This window comes from Tetrao urogallus (genome assembly GCF_951394365.1).
Source record: "Tetrao urogallus genome assembly, chromosome: 9".
NCBI lineage: Eukaryota > Metazoa > Chordata > Aves > Galliformes > Phasianidae > Tetrao > Tetrao urogallus.
The window spans coordinates 2,051,341-2,062,443 of record NC_136822.1 but is presented as its reverse complement, the minus strand read 5'-3'; the positions used below and the strand labels follow the sequence as shown (position 1 = coordinate 2,062,443).

General features: G+C 44.8%; 1 protein-coding gene across 3 annotated transcripts; it reads right to left on the bottom strand.

The window, feature by feature from the left end:
* Nucleotides 1-786: 786 nt before the first annotated feature.
* On the bottom strand, nt 787-9,657 carry AMMECR1L (AMMECR1 like; the record flags this gene model as incomplete). 3 transcript variants are annotated; one of them, XM_079540084.1, is made up of 6 exons in its annotated part: nt 787-898; nt 2,134-2,310; nt 3,177-3,319; nt 3,955-4,069; nt 4,547-4,657; nt 9,251-9,657. In XM_079540084.1, the coding sequence occupies 6 exons, from the start codon at nt 9,655-9,657 to the stop codon at nt 787-789; spliced, it is 1,065 nt and encodes a 354-aa protein (XP_079396210.1). The 3 variants fall into 3 exon arrangements, with proteins under 3 accessions (XP_079396210.1, XP_079396211.1, XP_079396212.1); XM_079540085.1 differs by having other exon boundaries at nt 2,134-2,230; nt 3,229-3,319; XM_079540086.1 differs by lacking the exon at nt 4,547-4,657 and having other exon boundaries at nt 2,134-2,230; nt 3,229-3,319.
* Nucleotides 9,658-11,103: the final 1,446 nt, after the last annotated feature.

Genomic DNA, 11,103 nt, shown 5'->3' with positions numbered 1-11,103 from the left:
ACACAGCATGACAATTTGCACTCCTACAGGCAAAACTGCATTCTATTTCATAGCAGGCTACATTACAAAGCACCACCTAAAAAACCCAGCGAACTGTAAACCAAAAGGAGTTCTAGGGAATCCATCTACAGCGGGATCTGAGAATTAGAGCCTTCTAGGGCTTACTTAAATAACATTCATCCGCAATACCACCCAAAGGATTTTCACATCTTTAAATGCTTTCTGTCTGTGAGGATGGGGTGCTATCCAGCTGTTCAACCCTCTCTGTATTGTAACGTCCGCCTGTGATGCGCGGGGACAGCAATCAGCTCTTGGTACACAACAGATACCAGAGGTTAAAAAAAATTAAAAAGAACCTAAAAAATGTTTTATTGGACTCCGTTGCCCAGGCTGCCAGGGGAATGCTCCTACTTGATCTGGGGGGCTTCCATAAGGAACAACTCAAGCTTCCAGAGTGTCGGTAACAAACGCAAACAGGTCGCTCTGAAGTGGTGCTTTCACTCCTAGAGGTCTTCTGCACCTCACGACAGTTCGTAGGCATGGAGCTCCAATCCAACTAAATCCCCACTGGGAGGGAAGGCTGAGATAAGGCTTGGGCCCCTGAAGTTCTGTCACGCTCTCATCCTCCCCCCAGGTCAGCTGGAAGGCAGACTTGGCAACGGAAGCTAGCATCATAAAATGGTGCAGTAATAGAAGTAACTGGACCAGGAAGAAGAGGCGTCTGCCCCGATGATGTCGTAGCCATTGGCAGCAACTGGGGGGTGGGACTGGTCATGCAGCCGTGTGTCAGGAGTAATGATTGTAGAGGGGAGGGGCATGAAGAGTGCCATTCTGGAAACAATGCTGACGAGAGGCCATGTATTCCGCGTAACTGATTGTCACCTTCTCACTGCGGTACCTGTGGACACAGCATCAGAATAAAAAATGGCAAGAGATCACGCCGCGTGCACTGGATTAAATACGTTCATCCCACGTCACCTTTTGGATCATCCCCAACAGCGAGGAGACACCCCTAGCTTCAACAGATACTTTGCTTTCCGTCACCTTATGCAATAGCCTGGATAAACTTTACAAGCTTTATTTAGCTTTACTGTGCCAAAAGTTGAGCTCCGTTCAAGATAATCATAACAAAGAGGACTCCTGAAGTGGCATACAGGAAACAAATGATCAACTTGTATTCTTTTTTATCTACTTCCTGCAGAGAAAAAAAAATGGGGGCATGAAAAATTTGCTGGAAGCGAAGACTCAAAGTTTCAGAGACTAAACTAGAAGCATTCAAGTATTATTTACTTGTTGGCTGACGTTCACGCTTGAAAAGCTAGTGAAAGCAGAGCTGGGTGAAAGGAGATGTATTATAGAGTACGTGTCACTCAGTCCATGTTGTACAAACAGAATTCACAAAACGTGAAGTCCCTTCTGAGAGACCCAGAGGCACTTCTAGCACACTGCACGAAAGAACTTAGAGCAGCTGTGAATTACACTGAGTCGCTTCCTCCTGGATACACCTCCTACTGCTATACCACCTTCTAACGAAAAACTTCATCCTATCCTCTCATTAAAAGACAAAACGAAAGAGCCTGAAACCTACCCACCTCTTTTCCTCCAGAGGTGAGGAATGAGACAAATTACTGCGTTTCCACACAAAACCCGAATGTCCAAATTTTTATTAACAAGGGGAGTCGAAAACAACAGCTGGGAGTGCAGAAAAACAAGCAAACTCTAAAAATCAGCCAGATGTGAGCATGGTTTGGCTGGAAGACAAATCACCTCCATCTATCACCTCCAAACAGCTACACCCTCCACTGATCAGCATGTTGAGAAAAGGAAGTCCGTTGTGAAAATACAGAAGAATCAACCTTTTAATAAACTTGCAGCGTTCTGCTTCCTTTGATCTCATGACTGCACTGAAAAGTAGCGAGAGCTTTCTCACAGTTCTAACCTCAATCCTGCACAGACTGAAGACGTTGCACTTCATTCCATACACATCATCTGCCTAACACATAGAATTGATTTTGTCTTTCAGCCTCTACCTATCTCCCGATAGAAGCCTGAAGACATACATACACCTGGCCCAAATAAATTGAATCATCCACAAAACACCATGAAATAAAGGCAACAAATACATCACCTTACCTGGTGAGTTTAATCGTTTTCCTAAAGTCATTGGTAATCGGAGCCTTAAAGCCACCTTTCCTGAGTAAGGAGTCTATGGTCTGGATCTGATCCCAGTCTGATGAAAAAGAAACACAAGGGATACTTTTCAACACAAAAACGACGTCTGAAGAAAAGAGGAGATGCATTAAAAGGCCGCTAGGGAAGCAAACAACTAAACAGGAAACTCTGAACTTTAGAAATGCCAGTGCCAAACTGGGCGTACACCATCTTATGCATGCACATTACCTGCACATGCCAATCCCTTTTAACTCATATTTGAACTGCAGTGGTCTATAAAAACAGTAATCCCATTTTTTCCATATGACCTCTCTTCTTACAAAGGTCCGTGCCTTGCCTCTGTTGCAGAGACGCCAGACTGTTTTATCACGTGCCACTCAGTTTTAGCTCTTAAGACTTAAAGTAAGGTAATACTTAGCTTTACACAGACAAATTGGGATCAGCCTGATGCTCTAGTGATAGCACAGTGCACTGCTATGTGAGAGATCAGAGTTAAAATTCCTACCTTAGTCTTTTGCCCCAGAGCCAGGAGGATGCGACCACTCCACTCTGCTAGGTGGAGGAAAGGAGGCAATATTTTGAGCAGTTACCATGGTGACCACTACTATATTTGAGTGGGAAGTGTGCTCCAGAGGGGCCCTGTTTCCTGCCCTCATCTGGAGGATGCTACTTTAGCAACAATGAGGAGGAAAGGAACTCTCCTGTTGGTACTGTGCAGTCTGCAGTTATCCTAGTTGGTGGAAGAAACATAGAAGAGGAAAGATGCAATGCTAAATGAAGCTGGAAGTTCCATATTTTGAGATCCTCTATTTCTTAAGCCCTAAAACATTTTTTTTTACACTAAGATAAAACTGTGCACAGATGTGGGATGAGAGAAAGGCCAGATGAAAGCCCAACAGCAGCTGTATCAGGTGTCAGTTATCCAGATTAAGCCTGGTGGATCCAAGGCACCACTATGAGGAGAGCATTGCAATCCAAACCCAAAATCCACAGATTTATGTTACCCAATTCTGTGACACAGCATACTGACATGTTTAGCTGTCATCTCAAACCCACCTTGTTCCTTAGCAACCTCAGGTAAATACGTGGCTGTGCGTTTGACACCTTTCTCATTGATGAACTCTATTCTGATCCCATGGATCCCAACCTATAGATGGAAATGAATAGCCAAATAAGAGGTGTTTGCTACCACGACCACAGTTAATGATTGATTTTTCATTCATGCAACACTGTGCATTTCTCTACCACTGGCCTCCCTGCCACCTCTCCAAAAGAAAGTCTTCTCAGAAGTCTGGCTGTTTGCCATCTCTCACACTGGTCCAGCAAGACAAGAATCTAACAAAGACTCATATCTAAGCTAGCCCAACCACAAAGTCTATTCATAAAAATATTCCTTGAGCTAAGCATACTTCTATATAAAATGTCCCAAACGTGTTTCTTATATGTCAGGTTTTAACCATCTTTTATTCCTGATTTCTGTTTACAGCATCAAAGCACTTCCCAGGCTTTTACATATATATATGCACACACCTCAACCTACTTCCTATTGGACCAAATCCATAAAATACTTTCTTTGCCACTTGTACTGCCATTCAGATCCCCTCCCAACCAATATCATGCTATCAGCCCATCATCCTCCTCCCTTCTAGTTTCCCAGCCCCACGTTTCTATGCCCAGTTTGGTTCCCCATACACCCCTGTAACGAAGGAGACACATCACTATGTACTAACCCGAACCCGAACGGAACGAGTGATGCAGAGTTCCAAATGCACCTGTTCTCACCTCCCAGTCCAAGTAGTCACTGGCATCCTCAAAGTTAGTGAGGAGGGAGACAGAGCAGAAGAGTTTGGGCAGCTCCTCGCGGGTCAGGGGTGGAAATCGGCTGTCCTTAAGTGCACTAAGGGAAGAGAAGATATATTGCCTAATCTGAACGCTCAGTGAAACCCTCAGATGCTCAGCTGTGCCTTGTAGATTATACCTCTGTGAAATCTACTTTTTTCTTTTTTAATTTGCCACTGCAGATAAAGTGATTTGCACCTATTCATGACTAGTTACAAGCCTCCTGATGCTGTCTTCCACTTACTGCAAGTGGAGAGAAGTCAGGGGGCACATGACACATCAAAACTCCTAGTATATAAGACAGATTCAACGTTAGCTTTAAAATGTTGACCAAAATTCACCTGGTGCAAATCTGTTCCCCTACATCCTGATGCATTACCTCCCCCTAAATATCACACAATTCTCATGATGAATTTGCCGTGAAGCGTATTAAAATTAACTATGTTAACCCAATAAAATGACTTAACTTTGAATCCTCATAGATCCTCAGCAAGTTAAACTACTTTCAAGTTTATCTGATTTTCAACATAGTTACCTGGTTAATGTGTATTCCCTGAGTCCTGAGTGAAGGTTCATGGCTGAAAAGGTCCCAATACAGCCACGAAGCCGCTTGTCTCGCCCCGTCTTCCACGTCACAAAGAGTGGACTGGAAAGGCAAGAAACAAGAAATACTTCACTCTCTAGAGACAGACCTTTCAGGGGAAACAACAGGTACAGATGAGCATGTATGCACACGCTTCCTTTCTCATCCTCTCTGCAATAAATCCTATCAGGCATGCCTTCTCAACCAGCCGCCTAGCAGTGTAAATGAAAAAGACATTTCCAAACGCAAAATGCTTTTCTCCTCACTCCTTTCCAGCACACTTCCTTATCTCCACCAGCACCTTCCTTTCTAGACCACACAATTTTCTGATGAGTAAGATTTGACCCCACTCATTAAGCTCTATGAGGAACAACCTCACTTACCAGCATCTGGTAGCCTACAGGACAACCAAAACTCATACAGGAGATGAAAATTAGATTACTCATTTGTAGCACCTCTGAAAATGAAAGCCCTTGAATGGTCTGCATTCCACAAACCATCAATAATTCAGGTTTGCAAGAGAAGAATAAAACCACTGCATTGTTCCAACCCCAGAATGCATTTTCCCCATCTACTCATAGATTTACAGCCGTAACAGTAGATTCTCAAAGTCAGCAGGCTCATTTCAATCTATTAAGCCAACAGCCACAATAAAACCCTCAGAAAACATGGAATTTTTAACAACAATATTCAAAAGAGCTCTGCAAAGACGTAAACAGATAAAGACGGTGAATACCAGGGGCAAAAAGTTCACTTGTACAGAAGGGAGTGAAATTGCAGACAGCTGGAGAGAGAAACAGGAAAGAAAGGATAATGGTGGCTGAAGCTCTACAAAAATGTTGGAACAGCTGGAAAATCGTGCAAGGCAACTGATGATGCTGATCTAATGGTAAAAACAGGGTAACTGAGCTTACTTGTTCATATTACAGAGTATCGAATGCAAGAAGTGGTCACTCAGAATTCAAATGAACCCAAATGTAAGGGAGAAAGTTGGTCATCAGTGATACCAAATGTGTAGATTCCTACTGGACTTCATGATGATACGATAGGAAAACACACAGTGTTAAGAAAAGCTTCTTCTGAAATCAAAGAGGTATCACCAAGAGTTCTAGAACTCAGGTAGAGCTCCTGAAGACAGGACTGATTCTACATCCAAGCAGACGCAATACGTTTCCTCAAACTCTTGAAGCAATGCATTTTTGCAGTAAATGACACAAAAAATACGGAGGGATTCTGTTTGGATAGCAAAATCAGCATGGAGAGGGGATGATTTCTCAAACACAGGCAAACAGATAAAAAAATCAGAACCTTTTATGACTCGCAATGACAAAGCAATGTCCAGCGCTGTTACCTGGAGCAACAACAGAACCACAAGACCAGATCACAGCACAGACCCAGCATTCAGGATCTAATTACCAGCTGTGACCAACAGCAGAAATGCCACCCTACAGAGCAAACAGGCTTTAGGAAGTACTTTGCCCACAGAGGAAATGGAAACATTCTTCAGCAACCATCAGCAACCATCAGCCACCTCGTGGCTCTGTGATCGAGGAGGGGAGTTACTGCTCTCATTTTCCAACGACACTTCAAGGTATTTTCAGGATATCATTCCTCTCTATTTTCATCCAACCACCATATGTTGAAACAGAAAACAGACACAGAGCTAAGGAAATACATGACAAAGCTTACAGTTAAAAAAAAAGGCAGTGAGCTTACAGAGGAGATTTCTGAGACTCATTATTGTCACAAGCTCGGTGAGAATTTAGCTTAATCTAATTAAACTTTCGGAACAATTACTTTGCCCAAACAGAAGAAAAGGAAGGGAGAAGATGAAAAGCACTGCTGACAGAATACAAATGTAAATTCCTTCTCTTTTTGGATTCACATCACAGGTTCACATTTCCAATTCACCTCTTTCCACTTTAAAAAAGTTTCCACTGAGCTGTGACATGGCTTTCTACATCTATAATAGAAGAGATATTACCAAGAAGGACAAGATAATTACATCCAGGAGGCCATCATATTTTTTAAAAATCTCATTTTTAACAGGTTTTGACTGTGCTCATAACAACCGAGGCATAAACAACGTGTCTCATTTCAAACAAGTTGATAAAATTGCACTGTTTTAGTTCTTCACCGTATAAAAGACGTTTCTTAATGTGAGGAATAAATGCTTTTAGCAAATTACAGGCACTGACGACAAGAATTGTTCTACAGCCCATTCCAGAAAAGTGCCTTTCCTTTACATCTTCAGAGAAATCTCAATAATCTTTCGCCCACAGTCACCCAAGAGCACGTTCTGATCCTCTGCAGCCATACCCCCATGAGATCAGGGCAGCCACTTCCCTCTGGCCACAGCTCCCTATCCATGCACTGTGCTCTGAGCAGGCTGTGCTGAGTGCAGGGCAGCTACAATGGGAGTTAAAGTAGCAAAACATGGGTTGTGGGAAGCAGTATGGAGCTCCCATTACAGAAAGAACTGCTGTAGTACAGACGTCACAATGCATGTATGTTATTTTTCCTGCATGGCAACTAGGAACTTGCACGGTTTTGTTCTGAAAACAAAACAAAAGTTCTGAAGTCAAAGAAGGAAGCAATTAACTATTTCAAAACCATCATTTTCTTAATAAGTTGAATAACAAAGGCAGTATTTTCTTTGTTTGCCGAGTTAATGCAGAGCTGACCGATCCTTGCAAGCCACCTTTCCTACACCCATCTGCGAATGTCTCTGTCAGTGTGTGTACAAGGTGCTGTGCCCCACAGGAACCCATCAGCACCACCACAACCACCCACGTGTGCACCTACCCTCCCTGGATGACCAGCATTTCCAGTTGATTTCAGACCATAACAGTTACAGTTACGACATCACACTCCTTATTCAGGATCCCAACCATCACAAGCACTGCCTTGGGGGCTCAGCTCCGAAAGATCTGCTGTCTGAGAAACAGCTCAGGAGAAACCTGGGCAGCTCTCTGTTCCTTCCATCAGCATTCTCCTTCTTGTCTCTCCCGAGGGACTTCTGCTGGATATATCTTTGGTTTTGCTGGAGCGATGATTTAAAGGCCTTCAAATTTATCAGCGCTGGAACGCTCAGTGAATTTTAACTTCTCAAATGGGGGCTCACAATTCAAGCAGCCAACATTTCTGAAACAAGGCCCCTTGTGAAACTCATCAACAGAAAAGTGATCTAATGTCAAAAAAATGAAGCCATATAAAAATAATCTCTTAATGATTAGGGAACAGAATGCCACCACCTTTGCATTTCGAGCAACAAAATGAACAAATCATGCTCCTTTTAGAAAACAACAATTCGTTCAGGTATGAGAAACATCAGCAGACAGATTTCAGTCTGGGGATGCCCTGCAGCTATTCTGTACTCCAATCCAGAGTCTGTCTCCATTCACTTGTTCTTACAACATTAAACAGCTTAGCCTGCAGTAGCATTCAGAGCATGTACCTATAATCCTGCTGGGATAATAACTGCATGGATACACAACCTACATCCACGGTGACAGCCAGTGAGGTGGGGAGATGCTCACTGCAAGGAAAAGTCCTTGACCTCTTTAAGCTGCTGTTCCTTTACATCAGTTTAAAATTCACTCATTTAAATTAAGGGTGGCAACACCTTCCTATTTGATCTGTTGTTCTGGAGGCGGCCCCTTGAGGGGCATCAGAAGTTCTATTTGCCATTGATGTTTTCCACATAATTCTTCATCCAAACATTCTAATGACATTAACATTTCCACACCCACACATTCAACCTTCAGATAAGCATTTGGTAAATCTCACAAAGAGAAATGCCATGTAACTTTCAGAAATCCTGCTCCTTGCTTCTTGTCATACCCATCTCCTTTCTTCTTAACCTTGCTGTCATCCTTGAAAGCGAACTCCCACTTTTTCCCCATATTGTCCAGCCAGTACCATCTCAAAAAATAATTGTCAGATTTCAGTTCCACAGCTTGAAAACGTTCGATTCCCCTCCCTACTAAATCCATTAGCTTGGGTAACAGAACACACCCTTGTGTGTGTCCTTGTCCAATTCTCTCTAGCTCAGCTGCTGTTTTGGGATCAGCCAGAAACTTGCTTCAACTGCTTACTTCACTCCTTTCCCAATCCGCCAGCAAAAGAAAGTCCCTTCCCTCGTCCTCAGTGCCTGGTATCAGAGGCAGAACACTCTTCAAATTAATTACTTTATTTCGTTGCTTTCTGTCAACTGTTTAATTTCAGCTTCAGTTGTTTTAGTAGAATATTATTAAGGCATGGTGTGGTTAATTACTTGCAGAGCAAGAAGCCTTACAACGAAGAGAGCCAACAGCAGCAGTGTTATCACGAGGTGGACCTGCACTCCTCAGTAAAAGCACGGATGGCCTCATGCAGTGCGTCAGACCACGAGCCAAAGCAGCACCGTAACTCCTCACATCCCTGCCCAGCTTGCCTCTAAGACTAGGCCTATTCTCACCTGAACACCATGCCAGAGCTCCACCAACTTCAACAGAGTATCTTTACTCTCTCACCCAGCTACAGGGCATCCTTCCTGCGCCTGGTAGGCTGAGCAGAACGTCCCCTTCCTCCCGCTCCCCAGAGGAAACCCAGCCGCCCCCATCACAGCTCTGAGCGCTGCTTTCTCCACTTTCCTCCCGCACACAATTTACTCACTAGGGGTCATTGGTAAATCGAGGAAGTCGTGGCTGAGGGAAACCGTAGAGATGACAGTAGAGTACATCGAAGCAGTAGCAGCACATCTCCGCTGTCACCACCAGGTTCTTGGTGCTATTGGCAGTTCCATTGGGCCGAGTAAGCGGGCTCAGAGCTCCTGAAGTGGGATTCATTCGAGTAATTGGGGAATTTCCTGGGCCCAAAGTCAAGTCAGATACGTTCTCCCTTCCATTATTCCCATCTGTGTGCTGGTGGTTCTGAAGAGGACCTGAACTGGAGCCTGGTACAGTTGTGGCCTGATTCCCATGACTGTGCGTTCCGCTCCCGGACAACTTGGGCTTCTTTACCCCACAACAGCCAGCTGCCAGCTTGGGCTCAAGGGGAGGAACACAGCGTCTTTTTCCCATCCTGCTTCAAAACTTGCTGCCTGAAGCACTTGCAGAACCCTGGAAAGGAGGAGGGAAATAAAATAAGCACTACACAAAACAGTTTCTAGTGGAAAACCAACAGCTGCTTCTTTGCCTCTCAAAGTTGTCAGCTTTGCTTTTCCAACAAAAACCAGAAGAAAATCCCTCCAATGTGCAACTTGCCCCATGCCTCTAACACAGAGGAAAAACCAATCCAAGCAAGCAGAATAAGTACATCTACATGTGAATCAAGAGTAATAGACAGGAGGAAATTGTGCTTCTGAGCTGTTGGGACAGTTTGCCAAACACTTTGAAAATAGGCAGCTCATCACAAAAACAAACACCGCAACAAAAAACAACCACACCACCAGAACCAGCCTTCCTATAAAGGGAGGGAAGCTGGGAAGAGTGAAAAGGGGAGAAAAAAAAAAAAAAAGAGACTTGAGACTATACATCTCATTCAATAATCTTGCAGATCATCCGTTCCCTCCAGATAATGGCTACACCAATGGCAAACTGCTTCACAGCCACGGCTGCACCTCCCTTCCTCCTTCAGCAGCAGGGTGACAACTCCTTTGGCCTACACCCCAGGGTTTGGGCTCCCAGGGCTGCTGCCCTCACTACAAAGCAGCCCAAGCAGGGCACAGGGAAAACTACGAGCTCTGAACAACTGCTCTGTGAAGAACAGACTGCTGCCCAGACCCCAGGAGCCAGCACCTGCGTTAGCTTTCTAGGACTAATGAAATCAGCAGCGCCCAGAAGCAGACAGACGAGGTCAAGATACACAGGAGAGGAAGAGCTGAAGATAAGCACAGCCTGAGAGGAGGGAAGTGGTAAGTGCAGAAAGCAGATATGTGCATAGAAAAAGCAGAACTGATAGAGAACACCAACTCAGACAGCATGAGAAGGGATGGGACAGAGGAAGGAAAGCATATGCAGATTCTCAAGGACCACACATCCAGTGGAGGAATTTATTGACTGTAATGCCGCCATCACTGTGAGATCTGGGCGCACAAAGGGAAAAACAGACCCCTATTTATCAAACAGGGCTAAAAGAGCCGACGTCAAAGTCACACACAGTACCACGAAGACCTGGAAGTCACATCCAGCTCCTGGAGCACCGGGCTGCTGCCTCAAGCACCGCATCGCCCATCTCTCAGCTGTTCCAAATAACTCATTTGCGAACCCAGAGCCCTTACAGGGGAAACCGCAAACCCACACAGACGCACAGCAGTCCCTGCCCCGGCAGCTCCCTTCCTTCTGTGCCGCTGCCACATCGCCGGCTGCACCCGGCAGCTCCCCGGCACGGCGGCAACGGGACGCGCGGAGCGACAGATGTTCGCTCTGCCTAAAAAACCCTCGACCCGACCTTTTCCAAGGATAACCCGCATAGGGCACGGCGACCTAAAGGAGCCACCCCGCTTCCTCCGAGCTCTGCCTCGGGGA